Genomic DNA, 22,410 nt, shown 5'->3' on the forward strand with positions numbered 1-22,410 from the left:
ATTTAGTTGGGTTTATTTGTCCCTACAGTGTGTGCACACCTGTGTGCCTGTTTTCTAACTGCTGTGAGGCTCCAATGAGCCATGGGTTCTCTCTATAGACAAAGGTGAACATTGGCTATTGGGGATGGGTAGGGAGCTTGAGCCTCTGAGCTCCCTTTCACATCTCACACCATTTATCCCATCTAGTATTCCTTAGGAAGGTAGCTATATGTAATAATCCCTCATTTCACCCCCTTCCCCCATATTTCCCCTTCTTTGCCTCTGGAAGAAGTTTGTTCTCTCCCCTATGTAATTATGATTCCTCCCCCACTTCCGTGCAAGCAGCCCTCAACACAGAAGAACTGCCTTCTTTGCCACCTGGGTTCACTCCCATTGTCAGCCATTGTTCCTGACATTCTCCTGTCCTTTTGACAGCCTTGACCCAGGTTTCTCTAGACACTTGGGTTACACATGCACATTTTGCTGGGACCAGCTGGCCTGCGATAGCGCTTGAAGTTTCCGTGCACAACATGCCTTCTGATTCTGAGGCTTTCATTGGCCATTTGAGCCAGCTCGGTCTCCTCCCAATTCTTTCTTTTTGATTTCTTAACCTTGCAACAAAACTCATTGGATCAGAGGACGAGGCAGCGATTCTTAGCCCTCACTGCATGCACCGTGGTATTCAGTGCTGACCATCTTTCCAGGGATTTTTCTGCTAGTTTATTTCTGCACTGAGAGGACTTATCATATGCAAAGATTTGTAATGAGAATAAATTATTGTTCTAGTAGATTAGATTTCAAGTTGTACAGCACCAGAAAGAATCAGTGTACACACTCATGTATTTGACAGCAAGGTGACAGTGCAATAACCAGCACTGTGTGCAATGTTAGATAATACTTGAACATTAGAGAGTAGCAGAGAAGAGAAAACATTATTTAAAAATACAGCCTATCTGTGAGGACATGCTAGAACAGACTGCCAGGATGGTATCAGACCTTGAGCCTACCTACAACTCTCGTCTGGTCTGGCTCCCATCTTCTCAGCACATCTTGCCAGGACTCTGCTAAGCAGATAGGAAAACATTTCAGGAGGAAGCTGTCTAACAAGCAGAAATATAACCTGCTCAAACAAAACCATTCTTACAGTGCCAGCATTATAAGTACAGTAATAGCATGTTTCTTAGCAAGGTAGTTAATGCCAGTAGAAGGCTCCCTGCCACTGTTCCCATCCCGTACAAATTCAGCATAGCACTTACACACATGCACGACTGTAAGCACACGTGACTGAAGTCATTGGGGCCACTCGCACTTCAAGTCACACTCAGTGCTTAACTGTTTGCTGGATCATGACCTAAGGAATTGATAGGCAGTTTCCTCACACCCACCCAAGCTTTCATCCCTGATTTAGTTGCATTTGTGTGGAGTATGGAGAAATATTCCATCTTCAGAGAGACATATTTTCACCGGGTATTAGTCTATGCCCTTTTCTATCTTATGTAAAGGTGAAGGGAGAATTCCTGTAAAATGGTTATAGGGTAGCTTTTCAGGCTCCTGCAATTTCCCAGAGAGGCGTATGGGTGTCAGAAATGCTCACAGGTAATTTTTTAGGAAATCTCCCACTGTTTGGCTATCACCGTTTAGCTCTACTGTAGAGAGAGCCCCCCTACTCCACAGATACAACAGTTGTCGGGAGGAGACTCAGTGGAGCGTTATACTCAGTGGAGCAAAAGTGGGTTTGATGGGGGAAAGGTTCATTCCCTTGATCACCGCAGGATCCCCCTGGATGCAAGTGCATTTACTCAAGCTTGGCACAGGACTGAAGAATTATTCCATAATGAGCCTTCTCCTATGCGGGTGCATTTCTGTCATGTTGTAGCTAGCTGACCATGAACTGAAGAGCAAGCAAGTCTGGGTGAATGGGTTTGTGAAGGATTGGACATACTATCTCCTACACTCATTTTGGTTGAGCAAACTCCGCGAAAAATGCCAGAGGAACAAAATCAAACAGATATTCTCAGAAAATGATAGAAGAGAGTTATGGCAGATTGGTCATGGCAGATGGCTCGGATGTTTTTGGTGTGAGCAGTGCGGTCCTTGGCGAAGAAGGGAGAAGAACTTCACCAGGGGATTAAAGCTCACCCTGTATATACAGTAGACGCTGAGCTGGGAAATGAAAGCTGACAGAAAAACTGAATGAAATGCTGTTTTAAGCCCTGTGAGAAATCATGCTTTAAGAGAGTGCTCTTCTGTCCAGCGCAAAGCCTAAGTTAAGCTACTACAGCTCCCTCCAGCTTCCAAAATGTTAGCAGGGCTCTGCTTGGGCCCAGAAGAAATCTTTAGGCATTAGTCATAATAATCGGCAGCATTCTTTCTTAATCACTGCGAGGGGAAGAAAAAGGGTTGTATAACAACTGGCTGCACTGATGCTATCCCTCTTCTCTGATTTCTCCATTTATGAGATGGAAAAGACTTTTGCTTTAAAAAAAACAACAACTGAGCTTTAACATGTAAATAGGATTCTGCCATTTCTTTTTATCTGGAGAGATCGCTGACCTCTTCACTTCTACCATTCCTAGCAGCTGGGGATGAATGGGAGTCAGGTCACGCACAGAGCCTTGTTTTGACATTGCTTAGATTAAAAAAAAAAAGACATGAAAAGAGCCAGAGAGCACAGCACACACCTGCTTGTTATTGAGGGTGACAACACAGGATTAAGCAGTTTGGATATAGGCTTGTACGGGAGCTTTGACTCAGAAGCCTCGTGAAGCCTAATAGTTTCCCAACCAGTGGTCAGAAAAGCTGCTGTATCCTTGGCTCTTTCCTGTGGCTTATTTGGAGGCTTAAAGGATACTTCTGAACTGACACCATCTTTTGTACTCACCCTTTGCTTATCCATCAGGCCAACGTCTCCAGGGAAATGGGCTTTTTACACTCAAGCAGACAGCTTGGAAACTAAAATGAGTGTGTGCGTGCCTGCACGCACACCATCGACAAAGCTGTTCCTTCCCTTCCTCTTTTCCCCGCTAGACAGATCTGTGAACCGTCCTGTTGTAATAGCTGGGATTAATCACATCTTCATCGGAGTCATAATCCCAGTCAGTCAGGCACAGGGTGAGCATGCCCACACACAGCCAGGAGGGTATCCAATTTCCTTGATTTATGGGGCATTGTTGAATGGTTTTGGCCCAAAATTTGACCTGTTTTAAAAACTGTTTGAATTTGGTTGGGAATATATTCTACCCACCAAAGACTCCAATTTGGATTTTTTTTTTAATTTGCCTTTTTTTCCTGGAAAAGATTGAATCTGCTGTTAACTGTTTTGCATAGTAGTTTCAGACAGAAATTAAAGGTTCATTATTTTTGATGGTATGTCTACACTGCAATCAAAACCCCCCATCTGGCCCGCTGGCCAGCTGACTAGGGTTCAGGCTAAGGGGCTGTTTAACTGTGGGATAGATAGTTAGGGCATGTCTGCACTACAGGCTGGATTGATGGGCAGCGATTGATCCAGTGGGGGTTGACAACCGCCAAGCGCTCTCCTCTCGACTCCGGCTCCACCAGAATGAGAAGTGAAAGCGGAGTCAACGGGAGAGCAGCAGCTGTTGGCTTACCACAGTGAAGACTTACCATGGTAAGGAGACTCAAGTACATTGACTTCAGGTATGTTATTCGCATAGCGGAAGTTATGTAACTTAAGTTGACGGTCCATGGTACTGTAGATTTGGCCTCAGGCTCAGGCTACAGCTTACGGCCTCGCACCCTCCCACCTCTCAGGGTCCTAGAGCCAAAGCATCTACACTAGAATTAAACAACATCTAATAACCCAAGCCCCATGAGCCCAAGTCAGCTGACATGGGCCATCTCTGGGCTTTTAACAGCAGTGCAGACATGCCCCTAAAGTCCCTTACTTGTGAATTAATTGGAGTACTATATCCCTGTTATATCTGTGTTGGTTAGAACCACATTAATGCAAACGATATTATAGTTAACATCTGTATCTAATGAAGATACAGCTGGAGACAGCTGTGCTGAGACCAAATATTTATCTGCTTTATGACTATTTTCATTCCTTGGTTCCCTCTCTACCAGCTGCATCCAGGCAAAAATCTTATGATAGCAACTGCCAGTAAAAATCCAAGTGGACATTTGTGATACTTCAGCAACTAACATCTCTTAAGAGACAACTAAATAATATTTTGTAGTGCAAATACTTTGCTGCTTTAAAGAGAAGGACCCAAATAAACTAGCCAGCTCTGTGCCACAATTGTTTGTCCACTGTCCTTAGGAGCCTTTGACAAAAAGGAGGGAATCCACCCATCATCATGTTGGTTTGTTTCATTAGAAATAGAGGTGGATAAATCAAAAACTAGGGTTTAAAAAAAGAGCAAAAAGAAGCAGAGAAAGACATTGGCTTGCAAACACTGGGAAATACAAAAACTTCAGTTTGTAAGAACTTACTTATGTTTCTTAATTATGAGATTTATCATCAAATCTGTGATGTCATTTGACATCTAAAACCTGGTTATCAACAGCTGCCCTTCAGCCTCTGACACTCAGGTTCATACTTTCCTTAGCTATATGCTTGAATTAAATATGTGCACTTTTTTCTACCTTCCTTCTTGGCCTCTGCTAGAAATCACCACCCACCTGTAGCACTTTCCCTTTGGCTGTGATGGTGGAATTCACATTCTCCATGTATCAGACATCCTGTCCTCAGCTGGTGTAAGCCAGTGTAGCATCATTGGAGCGACATTAATTTGCACCAGCTGAGGATCTGGCTTCAGCTATGGAAACCTGGAAAGACAAGAGATGAGACAGAACAATCTGTAAAGGCTAGAGATAGATCCAAACTAAAATTCCCGATCCAAATGATATCATAAGGGAAATCAAGAACAAAGATTCGGACACATCCAGATTTCAACAAAGTTTGGATTTTTTTTGTCCCAAAATCTCTAATGAGGAAAGCATCCATTTCTCATGTCCAAAGACCAAAGACAACATTATAAATAATGTCAACATGTATTAGATACCTCCATTTTTGAGTGGGGTTGAGCATTTCTGAAAATCTACAGGAAAGTTGATGTTTGAAACATTGGGGCAAATGTGCACTATGATGTTACATCTGATTTTCAAATCCTAGTGAACAACAGACCTCCAATTGCTCCCAGACTCAAGACACCTGTGTGGCAGCAGCAGCAGAGCCTGGTGCTACTGTGCCACTAACAAAGCTCCTTGTGTGGAACACAGTATTCATTATAGCATGCTTATTTTCTGTCTTTAGGCTATTGTGCTGGTATTCCCTTGAAAACAACTGAATAGGTTTCTTCTATTGCACAATACATTAATATTAGTAAAAATGTGAGCATGCAGAAGATAACTAGGACAGGGTGAAAAAAATCTAATAGACGATCACAAGAAAACTGCCCATTACACAAGCTGCTGGGCACTGTTTTTTCACTTCTTGTAAGTACTCCACAAAGAGATTGTCCTTTCTAAAAAACAAACACGAGTCACATAAAAGTGAATCAATAACAATTGCATTCTTCATAGAGTCCCCTTCTTGGAAAGGCATGTGTGGAATCAGTGTGTCCATTTGATCTCCTATCTGTGAGCTCAGGAAGAAAAGATGTTCAATTAGTAGTGACTGGCAAACTTCAAAAGGGTTGAAATAAAGATAATCATTCCGAAGGCTGGCCCTTGATCCAAACTATCTTGGGTGTCCAATGTCTCTCTGGAAATAGGTCACGTCCCCAAGATTTTTGCTTCTTCCTTCTCACAGGAGGATGGAGTCGAGATGGCACTTCTGGCTTTGGGGACAGCAGAAATCAAGAGGTGCCACAATGTTCAGCAATGAAAAGGAGCTAAAGTATGAGCTGGACCTGAGTTTGGGGCAAAGAGTCAGCTCACTTCTCCATTTACCCAAACCTATTCATGCATCAGAAGTGAGCGGGCCAGATCCTCTCTTGTGATCCAGCCTGGTAGAGCTGCCCTGACAGCACAAAGGGGCTAGCAGACTGGTGGAACGATGTCTCAGGTAATGCACAACCAACAGTCAGCTGTGACCTCACCCATTCCCCAAAGCCCCTGGCATAGAGACTTTAAGGGCATAGCCAGAATACTGTTAAGCTCCAAACTGTAGTAGCTGGCATAGCCCTTGAAGGCCATAGCCAGTCAATCTACAGCAGCCTCCAAAGTACTGTAAAGCTGCGTTTCTCAAACTGTGGGTCCCGACCCCCTGGGGGGGTCACAAGCAACTTAGAGGGGGGTCATGGTATCACAAAGTTTGAGAACCCCTGCTCTAAAATATGGAAGGGATGGTGTTAAAATGGCACCAGAATCAGGCATCAGAATCAAGTATGCCAGGACTGGATTTGAAATGGCACCTGGTGCTTCTGGCCCCTCTCTTGCTGACCTCAGCAGATGACAGTCACAGCTGAAATATGTTCAGAGGGTTTGGAAAGCTCTCTCTTGTAATATATCCACTTAGGTATGCATGCAAACTTCATGTTTCCTGGCTATACCACATTTGTAGCACTGGAAAGAGAACCTAGGTCCCTACAGCTCTCACTAAAGCAGAATCATGGACGCCTCAAATCTAGAGATGGAAAAGGCCTATGAGGTTATCTGGTCTGTCTCCCTTGGCCAGTGCAGAAGTGCTTTTCCTGGTGTACACTTTTACTAGAGTTTTAAACATACCTGGCAGTGGGAATTCCAGCTCTACCAAGGGGAGCCAATTTAGCCTGATCTACAGCCTCAATTATTGTCTTGTTTTCTTCTCATTTCTTTGAGCATCCCCTCATGTATCACACTAGCAAATCCTCTTTCTTTGCTGTCTACACACTCTGAATGTTTGGGCACTATTATACTGCTCACTGTGGTAAAAGTATCCCTTGCACTGCAATAACATGTTGTTGTCGCTTTGGGTGCAAGTGTGAAGCACAATTGGCAACTGGGAGGCCTTTGTGCCTGAATAGAAGACTATGACAGATCAATATAATTTTATAGTAGACACACTCAATAGGCAAATCATTCCCACCCAGGCTGTGTCTAGACTGCATCCCTCTGCCGACAGAGGGATGCAAATCAAGCACTTTGGAAGTACAAATGAGCCCAGGATTTAAATATCCCGGGCTTCATTTGCATACTCACGTTCCGACGCTGTGCCGATCGGGCTCAGTGTCGAAAGTGAAAGTAAAGCGTAGCCGCGGTTCTGCCGCGTTTCTGCCAACAGCAGGGACTTTTTCTGCAGATCCTGTACTCATTTTTTGATGAGTACAGGATCTGCAGAAAAAGTCCCTGCTCTTGGCAGAAACGTGGCAGAACCGCGGCTACGCTTTACTTTCACTTTCGACACTGAGCCCGATCGGCACAGCGTCGGAACGTGAGTATGCAAATGAAGCCCGGGATATTTAAATCCTGGGCTCATTTGTACTTCCAAAGTGCTTGATTTTCATCCCTCTGTCGGCAGGGGGATGGAGTCTAGACACAACCCCAGAGCATACAGCCACAGTCCAAAAGGCATGTTCACAGATGGGTTAAATGGGAAGCCCTTCTGGTAAGGTATGCATGTGGGACCCTATCCATAGTAGCCCAGCTAAGTGCTTTGCAAATTCACTTGCCAATCCCTCCCTCCTCCTTGCAGAGTGAATGCACACAGTCACACAGGTTACTGCACAGCTGTTTAACATTCTTTATTTGAGATTGGTGTCAAGGTAAAGATTTGGCCCACAGGAAATGGCGCTCACACCTACATTGGTGTCAGGTGACCATTTAGCAGCTTGGGTTTTGTTTTGAATCCATGGCTATGCTGAATGAGACAACCACCCACCCATGCTGAAAATTTCTATTTTGAACCATAGCTGGGTAAGAATATAATGTTTCCCAGTGCTTATATAAAATGACTGGCTGTTGGGAATGAGTGGGACCTATAAAGGTTATCAGCCTTGCAGAAACATCACCTAAACTGCTGACTCTTGGCCTATCATCTCAATCACTTATGTCTTGTTAGCTTGCTCCTGTCAGCCTATGGGATCGACCAATGCAACCTTCAGCAGAAGCTGGCGGTGCCACCCAAAGACGGGCTTCTGTTACTGCAAGCCAGGTGTGACAGGCCCGAACTGTGACAGATGCCTCATGGGATACTGGGGCTTTGGAGAAAATGGCTGTCGGCCTTGTGACTGTGCCAGAGACTGCGACCCACAGACAGGAAACTGTTTCAATGGGTAAACAAGGCTTCTTTTATGGGGAGATAATACTTTGGATCACTTTAAATATGACACTCAGATTAACACTGGGAATCCTGCACAGATGGCATAAATTCAAGGCAGCAGAGGAGGAGGGAGGTATTTGGGGAAACACTGTTCTCTGCATCCACCTTAATCTGAATGGATTGCAGCACTGTGTCATTTGGATACCCCTTGACTGCCTGCATAAGACTCTTTATAGACAGTTCTGAAGCAAGACAGGCAATGCCATGACCCTGCTGGTGTCTGTGAAACTTTGTGCTTTAGAAAAGGTAAAGCATCTGAAGAGCTTGCGGTGCTCTGTGGCCTAGGTGAAACAAGTTGGAGCATCTCAATCCAGTTTCTAGTGTGCAAATGTTCTTACCACATAATACACATACGGGTGACTCTCAGCAGAGAGGCCAAGCCTGAATGGCCCACAGAAACTGAACTATCCTTCTATCCATAGTGGTGGAGTGAGAAAACCTGTACAGATGCTACCAGTGCTGGTCACTTTCTACAAATAACTGCAGGAAATCATTTTTCAGGACCTCAGCCTGGTACCTTCCCCCAGAACAAAATACAATGATCCAAATCCTGCAGAGTGCTTAATACCTACAGCTCCCATTTATTTCAAGGGGCCTGATCCTTGGAGTGCCCTTGATTCCTAAATAACATCACTAGGTGCTCATGCCTGCCAAGTTTTGGCGCTGTAATTTTAAAGAAATTATACACAGCAACTGTACAAAAAAAAAAAACTGTAAAAAGAAGTAGTGAATTTGAAGTATAATCCCAGATGCCACAGCCTATCTGCAGGGCAGTGGGCTAAGGTTTTGCTCTTCTTTGCATTCAAGACTAGTGGTATAATGATTACATTTGCTCATCATGATCTTGGAGGCCATGTTCCTTTCTGGTACTCAATGCTGCAGGCATGTGGTAGTGACTCCCTCTGTGCTAAACATCAGAAATCCTAATAGGAGCTTTTTCTTCTCTATCTCCTCCCCAGTTATGACAAAGAGCCATATTTCAACATCCCCATGGGTGGGCGAATCCCTGACCTCTTACAAATGCCAGCCAATGAGAGTGAAGAGTGGCAATGGAATCATCATGAGCAGGGATTTTCTGCATTGAGACATCCAGGTATGGTTTAGAATGATAAAATCCTTTGCTCTGTTTATTAAATAAACAAATAATTTTTATAGCATGCCAGAAATATGCATGTGCTTTTGACCAAATACATGCATTTATTTTATGTATTTGTTTCTTCAGATGTCCAAAATACAACTGTAGGTATCCATCCAGTGTTCTAGGTGTCTATCCCATACATTAAAAATCACAACATAAGCAAAGGACTGCCTATAAAATGTAAGTGTTCCCACCACTCAACCATTTAAGAGAGGAGAACAAAGACTGAAAACATAGCCTGTAAGCTCTCTGGGATGGAAACCCTAACACAAGGCAGAGAGAGAGTGGGGAAAGGGAAGAGGGAAACTGCTGCTTTAGCCTGTGCTTCTCAGAATCTCACTACTGTGCAGCAATTCTGCACCCACTCAAAAATTGAAAGGCACAATCTGACCCACATAGTGCTGTCCTGTCTGGTCCTTTGAATCTTTGTAGAACTATTCCCTACACTATTTCCGCTCATATCCCATTAAGAGTTCTCCTGCACATTTGCAGATGTAGAAGTATGACATCAAGAACATGTTATTCAAATGAGAAGGCAAATGTGAGCATCCTGTGAGTGAGTGTGAGACTCTTCTGCACCCAGTTCTGAATATTTGGCAGGACACTCCAGGATGAGTTCAAGGAGAGATCTGCATTGTTTTTCACTCTATTTTCCAGTGCAGGGTAAACCTGGCTTTGTGGTCAATAAATGAAAGAGTCATCCTTGAATTCTGTGGAAAAATATGCTTCCAGTTTACATTCATATTATTAATTGATTTACAAAGCAGCCTTTGAAAGCCTTCATTTGCTTTGTGGAACTATAAATGCTAGATACAGAAAGGATCACTTGACCCATTACTGAAATGCAGCCATCACTGGGATGCAATGTAGGTGATTTTAAAACCAACACACAGCCACACTAACAACAACAATTCAGGACAGGCAGTAAAGAAGTATATTGTATTCCCTTAAACTAAGAGAGAAATTAGTCCAATAGAATATAGCAGAACCTTTAATGCTTAAAAGTGGTCAAGACCTCGGTTTTACATAGCATATGACGGACAGCACGAGTCAGTATAGAGCCAATGATGAACTGACTTAGAGGAAAGTATGTCACCTATTGAATCCCCAACATGTCCTGAATCAACATGGATTTTCCATAGTACTTCCATTTAAGGATTGACAAAATTGAATATTGCTTATCTTGCCATCTAACAAGAGCATAATTTATATTATTCACACCTGGATCTGATTCTGATTTAGACTTTGTTAGCATCAGTTTATTAACTGTGTAATGGACCCCATGCAGATTGCTTTTTACTTCACAATGTGGACCAGATTTCAGAACCATTTTTGTATTGTTTAACAAGAACCAGCTTTGCAAAGAACTGAGCTCACTCTTAAATCTTCTTTAAGCATCTATGTTTACTCAGATAACTGGAGCAACTTTTATGCATAGATATATGCATGCATAGAGAAATGAACATCATTTGATTTGCTTTTCTCTTTCATGTTCTGGCCCTTCTCCAACCCCTTGTGGTCTCCGGTTTCTTGGTGCTAGAAAAGTGTGTGTGCAAAGAGAAAGTGCTCGGAAGTGTCACTGATTTCTGCCAGATGAAAAACGCATATGGTAAGTGGCTGATGTGCCTTCCTGGTATGATAATTCTAATGTTTCTGGCATCTGTGAAATCATAGGTAGGTTTCCTTTCTTCTTTTCTGTCTAGAATACTTCTGAATTCTGGCAGAGCTGATCAGAGGACAGCATATATCCCATAATCATAGAATACTAGGACTGGAAGGGACCACGAGAGGTCATCGAGTCCAGTCCCCTGCCCTCATGGCAGGACCAAATACTGTCAGACCATCCCTGATAGACATTTATCTAACCTACTCCTAAATATCTCCAGAGATGGAGATTCCACAACCTCCGTAGGAAATTTATTCCAGCGTTTGACCACCGTGACAGTTAGGAACTTTTTCCTAATGTCCAACCTAAACCTCTCTGGCTGCAGTTTAAGCCCGTTGCTTCTTGTTCTATCCTCCGAGGCCGAGATGACCAAGTTTTCTCCCTCCTCCTTATGACACCCTTTTAGATACCTGAAAACTGCTATCATGTCCGTCCCCCCCCCCCCAAACAGTGATTTCTTCAATGCTGAGCAAATCAACATGGGCTTCATGAACTCATTGCAAAGCCTTCCGCCTATCAGTGTATGTGCTGTAGACCAGGACTTCTTTTTGCCTCTGGTGCTCTTCTTCTGTCTACATAGCATCTCCTTCCCATTTAGCAATAGAGGAAGGGCAGAGTGGCCAGGCTTTCTTGATATCTGCCTGCTACTCCCATGACCCAAAGGTTGAGAACCCATTCTAGAGGACTTGTAGAATTGCCAACCTTTTGCTGTTTACACAGCAAGGTAAACTTGCTATGTCTGTTTGTCATCATAATGAAAAAGCAACTATGTCGTGTCATCACATCATGAAGGGTCACACAATCACTAAAAGTCACCACATTTTTACTCGACACAATGACATTGTGACCAAACAAAGCTTATTTGTTGGATTAGCCTGTTGCAGGTTGGATGATCTTGCAAAATCAGGAAGAGTAGCAAATTGGCAACACTGTCAGGTCACAAACCAAAGCAGCTTTTTTCAGCTGATCTTTATCATCTTAGAATTCTAGTCATGTGGCATTCCTGCACTCCAGCAGGAAGTTCCCTGGGTGAATTGCATTGCTCAACAATGAGCTCCAGTACAGTGGACAGGAGGAATTTTAAAGGGCCAGAATGGACACTAGGTAAATCTAATACAAGCCTTCTAATGTCCAAATATAAAGTCTGCCAAAACTCTCAGTCAGTTTCCTTAAGATCATACCATTGGCTGCTGGGCATTCTTTGAGTTAGTTTTTATGACATTCCTACTATCATGGGGTCCACTCACCACAGTGGCATCTTCTGCTGGCCATCCTGGGAATTAGCTTCACTATTTGGTACACCTTCCTTCAGTGGTACCTCTCCTGTTGTCATCTCTGCCTGCAGACCTTTGTCACGCAAGGAACTGCAGCATCCTCTTTGTGACTCGGCCCGTCAGTTGAGTCACCATCAGTGTCTCCCCCTTCTGGGGTGGATCAAAGTTCAATATTTAGGCGTCTACTCCAGTGACTAATGGGGGAAATCCCAGCCATCCTACCACTCCGGGTCCCAACCCAGGACCATGTAGATAGCAATCTCCTGCTGCAACTTTTTAACTCTCCCAGTAATGCTACCTTTCCCTAGGCCCCCTCTACACAGTCCCAACACACAGAGGGGCCGACAGAATTCTGGGCCGCTGGGAAAGGGTGGGGAGCAGCTCTGTGCTCCCAGAAGGGGAAGAGCCTCAGGTAGAAGGAGTGGAGTGTTGGGTCGAAGGGGCAGGACTGGGACTCCCCTAGCCAGCCTTTCAGTGCCGCCTGGAGCACGCCATCTGAGATACCAGTGGTGATTTAAAGAGCCTAGGGCTCCAGCCTCTGCTGCAGTATCAGCAGCTGGGAGCCTGGGGCTGTTTTGAATCTCCGGTCCCCAAGGCAGCTGCACTCTTTTCCTCTTCCCCCTCACATCCATCGGCAGACCTGCCAACACCACCTCCACCCTCACCTCAGGGCATTCGGTTCATGGGTTAAGGTGCCAGCAGCCAGCCAAGCACCACTTCTTGCTCTCCCAGTCCCTGCCAACCTGCTCTATCCAAGGGGCAACAGTTTCCTCAGGCTGCTAGGAACACAGATCTCACGCCTTGAGTTCCCAACCTCCATTAATTTATCCTACCTTGCAGCTCCTCTTATATGGGATTGCTGGGCCTTGATTAGTTGCTCCCTGCACCTTTCTGTGATTGGCTGTGCCCCGTACAGGTGCTCTAGGTTGCTCAGAGGACTCACCTTGACTGCTTTACTCAGGGCCAGAACATGGTAGGACCCCAAGGCCTCCACCCACCCCTTCCACTCCTGTGTGGGTTGGACACCCCATCACACTATACATAGCCTAGTAGTTTCCTATGACTTTCAAACTGTTGGCAGCAATCCACTGGCGTTGAGTTGATAACTAATCCCTTCCCAATATTATTTAACTGTTTAAATTGAAAAAAATCCAGCATTCCTTCCGCTGATTCATTTAAATAGGAGCGATGATTAAACTAGAACTCGCATGTGTCCGTGTCCAAGTGCCAGTATCCTGACATGACTATGTCTTATCCAACAGGCCCTAACATTCTTCCCTGTAGCGGGGTAAGGAACATCCCACTACTTACTCTGAAAGTAATTATTGGTTTGTGGTGCATGTGTGTGTTTTCTGGCAGTGATAAAAGCCAGAATCCTATCAGCTCATGACAAGGGAACCCATGCAGAAGTTGTTGTGAAAGTAAAGAAGGTCCTGAAATCAGGCAAAGTGAAAATTACCCGGAGTAACAGAAGTATTTATCCAGAGTCCTGGACCAACAGGGGATGTACTTGTCCTATTCTCAATCCTGGTAAGTATTAAATGCTTATGTCCAGGCCTGCTGAAAGAGGGGGGAAGAGGATGGAGGAAACTGCCCCAGGGACCGGACATTCAAAAGGACCCCGGGCTCCCGGGCAGCTCTCAGAGCTCACCGGAGTGTGGGAGTGGTGGCAGTGTGGTACACTCCATGAGGAGTTGAGGGCTGGCTGCTCCAGATTTGCCCCTTCTGTCTGAAGCCCTGCCCCTTCTGAGAAGGCTACGGTGCCACTCACCTTGCCTAGGGGCCCAGTGAGTCTGTCCACCCCCTTGTTTGCATCATGGCTTCTGTGGAGGAAACAGATTCCTGGGTTGTTAAGGTATTCATGTATCCAGTTCTTATCTCACTTTCACTAGTGTAAATCAGGAATAACTCTAGTGAAGCCAGTGCAATTGCACTTGCATTGTACCTAATTGACCATACTGTTGGAATAAGCCATTGAGGAAAAGCTAGTCCAGTTAATGTAAAGCAAATGAATGGATTAGCAAGGGAAAACTGGCACTCTTAGGGTGCATCTACACTGAACCTGTAGCTTGAAATAAGCTACACAATTTGCCTCCCTTTTAAACATTGATCTGTAGCCACCACAGAATTCCTATAAGAGTGCCACAGAATCTAGGACAAAGCTGCCATGGCCTCCATGCCTTGTATGTACATTATGCATAGAGAAAAAGAAATGCAATCTCCGTGTTAACTATCCTGCAACTCTAGAATGTAAATAAATCCCAATCTGACTTTTTAATTAATTACTACATTAGATTTATTTATTACTACATTAGATTTATGCTTGTGAATATACAGGTATGAGAGAGAGAGAGAGAGAGAGAGAGGCATTATCAAGTGGTTTACACAGACTTTGGTGCAGGGGCTCCTTGAATCCCATCTCACAGTGATTCCCTCTGTGGCCATGAGAAACCTGCTGCTACAGTTTCTTCATGTGTCAAGTGGAGCTAATATTTATCAGAACGTATCTACTTCACCGGAGACTCTCTCTGAGGATCAATGGGTGAAGGCACAATTGCAAACCTTGCTGTGCACTTGCACCAAGGTGGGGCTTGTTCGACCTAGTCACAGCACCAGAACATGCATTCTGAGGAGAGCAGCCACTGCTCATAGGTGCTGGGATGAGGGCTGCAGGGGTTGCTGCAGCCCCCCCGGCTTCAAGTGGTTTCCATCATACACGGGGTTTGCAGTTTAGTTCAGTGGCTCTCTGCACCCCTACAGTAAACATTCTTCTATCACCCTGGCCAATGCTTCCCACTCAGGTAGGTAGGGAGCCACCTCTCTCCCCTGAACACTACACCCATGCCAGCACAGAAGAGGAAGTAAGCTGTGCCAGCAAAGGGGTTGGTACATATTACTTCCCTTCAGAAGAGGGAAATAGGAACCAAATAATGACTGAGAGGCACATGTCAGTTCCTAGCCGGTTCCTGGAGTAGCATAGCAAAGCTCAACTTTTCCAGTGCCCCTTGAAATGGAAAAGCACATAGGAGCTGGTTTTTATTTTCCCCTCTGGGTGCCGCACTTCTACCAGCCCCCGCTCTGTCCCTCCCCTGAGACCCGCCCTGGCTCTGCCTCTTCTCACCCCCTCCGCCATCTCCCTGAAAGCCCCCTGCTGACCGCCTGCCCTCCACCTTTCACAAGTGTTTCCTGCCAAACAGCTGATTGGCAGCATTCCAGAACAGCTGATCTGTGGTGCCCACAAACAGCTCTCGCTGGTGGGTGCTCAGCACCCACCTTTTTTCCCCCAGGGGTGCTTGAGCCACTGAACTTCTCATGGAGTCAGCACCTATGCCAGATGAGGGCTAAGCAATATTATCAATAGCTGAATGGATAGTTTTTTTTTCCCATCAGAGGCTCACTACTGCCTTCTTTCCCATCAAGCAATTTAGTAGGCTGGAGACAGAAATATTTGTATTACACCTGGTGAAATCCCATGTAGAGAATTATGGGGAGGTGAGTTAGACTGCTCATGTAAATGCCTCTGTGCTAACTGGAGTTTGGAAATATCATCTCTTCCAGACCCTGCTTTTCTTTTTTCATCTGCATAGGCAGCAAGGGCTCAGTCCCAAGTGGTGATGAACACCCACTGCTCCCATTCACTTCAGTAGATGCTGCAGATGTTGAGTACCTGTATCCCCTGTAAGCTGTGCACTTGTGCAGCCATTCAGGAGAGATTCAAATGCTGCTCAAATGATTAGCAGAGCGCTCAGCTAGGTTTGTGTTTCTTCTGGTGGTGCATATTTGCACATGCCTTGGTGCACATAAGATGTATTCCTCACATGGATGGAAAAGTTTAAAGGGAACATTATTCAGCACCACTGGGGATCAGGCCCTGAATAAGACAGGAAGCTGGTTTTCTTCAGGATGAACTAAATAGTATTTCCAAAGATTATGTTTCACTATTCTGCTTTGCACCATGGAGAGTGAGGACTTATCCACATTCTAAACCAAAACTTGTTAGATAGGGTAACTTTGTTTTTTTCTCTGAATAGATTAAACACACTTCCACACTGAGTAAAAGAATTCCTTGTATTTGGTTTGAAATCTAAGGCTTACCCTGAACTCTAGGACAACTTCTCATCTGAAATCAGCCACATACAAAAGTGCCAATTGTTCTGGTATTGGCAGAGTCCAGTCAAGTCCAGTGTGAATTCTTTCTGTCAGTCCAAATTGAACTGCATCCTCAAAAATTATTTGGATCTTGCATCATCTGTACCACCAGGTGAGGCACTAGGTTTGAATTAGCAAGGATGCAATATTTGGTCTCAGAGTGGTACTTCAATGATGTAACAAACTTGGACAAATACATTTTATTTACTGTAGTGCAAATGGTTAAAGTATTCTGACCCAGCCTGGGAATCATTAAACATCTCCCTGCCCAGCAGTGGGAGCTGCCAGTTGGGGTGGGTGAAGTATGTGTTTAGTATAGGGTTAGACTGTGTCGGATCCTTCACAGAAGCTCAAGGAGGAGAGAGCACAAGGAGGCTTGTGTCCTTGTCTCTCTTTAGCTGTTAGGAGTCTAGGGCCTATGAAATTAATTTGTGCAGTTCTGATGCCAGCCAGTAATAGGCAGTGGCATACCTGCACACTAGCCAGCTCTTCACAGTACAATAGGTTTGGAAACTAGAATCTCATCACAAATAAAGCGTTAGATTAACAAGTGGCGTAAATCAGCATAGCTCTATTGACTTCAGGTTTTTGTGCCCACGTATACCCACTGAGTGTCACCATATATACTCACTCACAATTAAATCCTTGCTTCTGTTCTGCTCATGATTTTTTACATACCCATTTTTGTTTCCTTCTATATGTGCATTATATGCATGAGAGGGTCCCAGGGTGAGGAGTGAGTAGCAGCTACCAATGCCCGCCAGTCCAAACCACCTCTGAGGTCAGCTGGGCTTTCTGCTGTGCAGGGTGATCTGGCTTCCTGCCCAGCTATCTCCACAGCATTGTATTGTATGTTCTTCCCTGGCTGATGACAGGAAGTCCATCTTTAATCTCATGGCCTTTAGAGTTTAATCATAAAACTTTACTTATACAGCTACCGAATGGAATTGCTGTATAGTTACCAAAGAAAGGCTGGCCTGCTTTCCACATTAGTAACTCCCAGCCACAGTAAGCTATTGAGCTGCCCTCTGCTTTGCATATAAATTAGCAATTTTTTAAAACAAGAGAGAAAGAAGCCTCAGGATTTTTAGAGGCTGAAGAAATAAACTTTGGGGGGGTTAACTAGAGTCCTCTCCCGCCTGCCAGAGCTGTGAAGGGCTCAGTCTGCAGGGGAATTGGGCACTTTCACTGTGCAAGAGGATTCACCAAAGGATTTTCAGGGGAAGGGGGGGGGGGAGCAAGATGCGGTGACACCCATCCACAAGCGCTGGAACTAGGAGTGCTAGGGGAGCAGCTGCACTCTCTGGCTTGAAGTGCTTTCATGATATTCAGAGTTTACAGTTTGCTTCAATGGCTCTCAACACCCCCTCTTGTAAAAATTGTTCCAGCACCACTAGCAACTATAGTGAGGCCTGTCAATAGGGGAAAGGGGACAAAGGGGGCAATTGTTCTGTGCCCTTTAAATTGCCACTGGAGTACCACATCATGCGGCTCTGAGGGCTGGGAGGGTGGGCAGGGAGGCAGTGCCATAGTCCAGGCAGTGCTGAGGGCTGGCTGCCCCCAGCCCTGTCCCTTCCAGCTAAGGCCCTACCATTCCAGAGGCACAGAGCCAGGCCTCCCCCTACGCCTTGCCCAGGGGCCCACAGAAGCTTTCAGCCCTCCTGGCTACAGTCCTTATGGAACAGGGATGCACCAGCAGCCTCTAGTGCAATTGCAGGGCTACTGAGTAGGTTACACAGAGAGGCTACGTCTAGACTGGCATGATTTTCTGCAAATGCTTTTAACGGAAAAGTTTTTCAGTTAAAAGCATTTGTGGAAAAGAACATCTAGATTGGCACGGACGCTTTTGCGCAAAAGCACTTTTTGCGGAAAAGCATCCATGCCAATCTAGATGCGGTTTTGCGCAAGAAAGCCTCGATCGCCATTTTCACCATTGGGTTTTTTTTGCGCAAAACTGTTCTCAGTTGTCTACATTGGCCTTCTTGCGCAAAAGCATTTGCGCAAGAGGGCTTTTTCCAGAACGGGAGAGTCATTGTATTTGCAGAAGAACACTGACAATCTTACATTAGATCATCAGTGTTCTTGTGCAAATTCAAAGCAGCCAGTATAGACACCTGGTAAGTTTTTCCACAAAAGTGGCCACTTTTGAGGAAAAACGTGCCAGTCTAGACGCAGCCAGAATGTATAATCCCTTGGAATCCCCTTTCACCGCTACACATACTTGTGGGTGTCAGGGAATTTGGCCTGATGTTTTTAAACTTTATCATGTAAGAGTGAGGTTGGTCGGCTTGAGTCATAAATCATTAGCAGTATCGGTATCTTGCTAATGAAATGATCTCAGCAGGGTGTCTCATCACTGTGGTTATGCCTCTAATCCTACAGGGATATGGTGGTTACATTTCCTGGAGTTGCCTGAGTTGCTGTTAAAGATCCTTATTGTGTGAGGAGAATGGGCATTGTTGTACTAGCAGAATACAGAGTTGGCAGTTGTCATATCAAACAGCCATTTCAGCTAATCTGTGTGCGCCACACAGATTAATCTAGCCCTTCAGACTGCTCAACAACCAACTGGAACGCTGCCTCAGCTGGGGCACTTCAATAATTGTATTTAGTTTGTTTTTCACCAGAAAATACTGACTGATAATGTGGTGGCTTTGTTGCTGCAGGTTTCAGCTGTGAGAGGGAAGGGAAGACAAGACCCTCCCCACCCCTTGTCTATCATCCAGAAGTTTCATTCCACACATTAAGCCTAAAGAACTAAACTTCGGACATTAACAGGGTGGATCTAGAAAGGCTGCCAATTCTCCCCCCCCCCCCCCCAGTTTATTTTCAATTAAGCAATCACATACACACACATGCACAACAAGCAACCAGATACCACAGACAGGAGCACACAACAGCCATATGCAATAACAAGCACATACACAAAAGAGAAACACAAACAGCAAACAAATAGATACACAATAAGAGGCACATACAGCAGCCATACGGATATGAACACACACAACTGATTTCCAGCAAAAATCTAGCCATCCTTTTCAGTTGGGGAACGTTTCTTTGTTGTATTTTAATGACTAGGGAATTTGCAGCTTCCACTTGTGTTTTGTTCTATTAAAACCAACAAAATTAATATAACTTCAGAGGGGCACAGCTCCCTCTATAACCTCCCACAAACTGCTTAGTTGTTACAAAGGTCTCTGAGTAGTAAGAGAATTTTACGTGTTATACTTACTACAGCAAATACACAACCCACCTCTGTTTAATGCAAAACATTCTGCTGTTCAGTGGAGCTACAGTTTCGCCTTTTCTTGAAGGAGCACAGTGTTATATGAAATAACACCTGCACACACATTTGTATGCACTAGCAGCTGCAGATGACAATCTAACAGGGATGGGCTCAATTCTCATCTTCATAACCATCTCCTGGCAGAAACTGATTCTGCTGTCACTTAGCTCCTTGTTTATGCAGGTGAGTTCCAGTGAAATCGATGGAGTTACACTGGTGTAAACAAAACTAAACCCAATCCCAAAACATGACAAAAACAAGCAACAACAAAAACACATCACAGTGTCAGGGAGATTAGAATCAAACCCAATCACTTGCTAATGTAGTTGTTAGATTTTGTAAGTGTTAAACCCCTTGGGACAAATAGGGTTTGTATGTGAAGGTTCTACTATGTGCACATGCACCTTAGAAAATGTATTGCCTGCATACTGAGGAATTCATGCACAGAAAGTGATTGCACATGTGACTAACATGGAATATTAATTTTTAAAACTGGCTAAAGCTAGCTAAAGGGCAAGATCCCAATTCCCAGAAAATGGAGATAATAAGTCTGTACTCCTTTGTTTTCTTTATTTAAGTAATTTCTTTTTTTAACCAGGAACCGACTACCTGATAGCAGGCCAGGAGGACTCAAGGACCAGCAAGCTCCTTGTCAACATGAACAGTCTGGTGAAACCCTGGAAGGCATATTTGGGGAAACAAGTAGCAGACATTCTTCGAACTGGGTGCAAATGATTTCTTATTCAGAAGTTAAAGCCATGAACTTTATATTTTAATAACACTGCAGTGAAAGGTGTAGCTAGCTCATATATTACCATTCAACATGTTCCTAGCTAAGGGGACAAAAGTGGATTTACCCTCCTTTCCCTTGTTACGTGTTTAATCCAGTAATCCTTGGATGTGACTTTTCTTCCATAAATACATAGTCATAGATGAAATTAACAAACCTATTGCATGTAGGTTATAAGCCACAGTTCTTAGCTTGAAGCCATTTTCACAGCTCCCAGAGAGTCACTCATGGGAGAAGCAGAAGCTATGGGTTATTTTTCCACTCTTCAAGAATGAATCTGGTATCAATGCTTATAAGCCACTTGCATAGCGCATTCATTATTTGGGTGTCATTTTCTTTAAATCACTATTAATGGGCAAAAAAAAATCAGCTTGAAAGGTGGCAAAAATATTATTAAACAGTATGTCAAATGCCACTTGATTTGTTTGAAAAGAGCTCCATTGTATTTACCAAGCAAACTGCAGTTAGATCAATATGAGACATGTTGCTTTCTAGACTGAAAATACCACAGCACTGCATAGAGATTAACACTATCTGGTGAGAGCCTTTATAGATGGGAGGCTGTCAGTGCCTAATGGGAAAACACAGCTGCAGGGCAGAACTGCTGGCTCAGTATGGAATCCTGACCCCACACACCCTTATCTGTACTAGCAAAGGTCTCCTCATTCTTCTCTGCCATAGCACTGCTCTTTGTACGGTCACACAACAGTTTGAGAATGGCTGCTGCTGCTGAAGAGCCTTGTGCCAATAGAGTAGCATCAAGCTGCAGCTCCAGACCCATAGGAGGAGGTGATGGAAGCTGGCCCAGACTTGAGTTTATCATGCAACAGTAGGTGGAAGTGTGAAGAGGCAGCAGGCTGTACCAATTTGAGGATTAGAGGGGTATTATTGACTGACAGGGCAGCTACCTTGTTATTCTGATCAACAACTTTGAGACCATGTTCATTATTTGTCATTTTTCCACTCTACTGTTATTCTTGCCACCATTGTGTGTTGAAATAATCAAATGAAGTTACTTTCCAGTCAGTGTTCCCTCTAGTTTTTTCCTTCCCTGTGCAGATTGCATTTGGTTATTTGCACTGAGGCATGTGCAGATGTGCACCACCAGTAGAAGCACATGCTACGGTCTTTGGATATTCTTCTAGTCAGCTGAGTGGCATTAGACTCTCTCCTGAGTGGCCACTCACGCATTCAGCTTACAGGGAACACTGCTCCAGTTTGTGGTTGACATTTGTTTAACATGAGTAGGAGGAATGGTAGCATCTCCACTCTAACTCCTGCTGAAGGAATCCCTACAGATTGGTTTCAGTCTGTTCCACAGTTAAGCCAGGCAGTGGACATGTGAGCTTCTCAGAGCACTGTGAGGGAAGGGAATGATCACACTGTCTCTGCCCAAATGACAGGAAACTCATGGCCAAACAGAGGGTGAAGCCTCCCACTGATAAGTAAAGCATCAATCAGAACTTTGTTCAAAGATACCCTTTTTTGTTCATATAGAGGCATATAACTTCCTAGAGGCTGCTTTTGCACATCTTTGTTCATACCTACAGGAAGAGAAGATGGATTTGAGCTGCATGCAACTAAGTCACCATGAGTGGAAGGAATCTAGGATATCCCAAGGGCCATGAAAAGAAAGTGATGGGCCTGGGATATGAGCAGTCTGATGAGAAAGAGATTGTCAGCATGCTCTATTAATGCTGTTAGGTGACCACTATCTGAAGACCAGGGATGCCAGATTTTTATTACTACTGTTTGTTATCCTTCCTTTTATGTACGGTATAATGACCATCAGAAGGGCACATTTCAGATAATTTGTGAAGAGAAGACCAGTAGAAGATACTTGGAATATTCTTCCAGCC

General features: G+C 44.4%; 1 protein-coding gene across 2 annotated transcripts in view; it reads left to right on the forward strand.

Annotated features, from left to right (window-relative positions):
- LOC102461575 (netrin-4-like) overlaps positions 1-21,573 on the forward strand; it is a 69,668-nt gene extending 48,095 nt beyond the window's left edge. For both annotated transcript variants that reach the window (XM_075938773.2, XM_089781225.1), the window contains exons 7-11: positions 7,988-8,201; positions 9,208-9,341; positions 10,927-10,995; positions 13,686-13,856; positions 20,360-21,573. In XM_075938773.2, the coding sequence (XP_075794888.2) occupies positions 7,988-8,201; positions 9,208-9,341; positions 10,927-10,995; positions 13,686-13,856; positions 20,360-20,496 (725 nt within the window). In that variant the 3' untranslated portion in view covers positions 20,497-21,573. The remainder of the gene's footprint in view (positions 1-7,987; positions 8,202-9,207; positions 9,342-10,926; positions 10,996-13,685; positions 13,857-20,359) is intronic.
- Positions 21,574-22,410: the final 837 nt, after the last annotated feature.

Source organism: Pelodiscus sinensis, chromosome 11, assembly GCF_052426305.1.
Source record: "Pelodiscus sinensis isolate ZL-2025 chromosome 11, ASM5242630v1, whole genome shotgun sequence".
NCBI classification, from domain to species: domain Eukaryota; kingdom Metazoa; phylum Chordata; order Testudines; family Trionychidae; genus Pelodiscus; species Pelodiscus sinensis.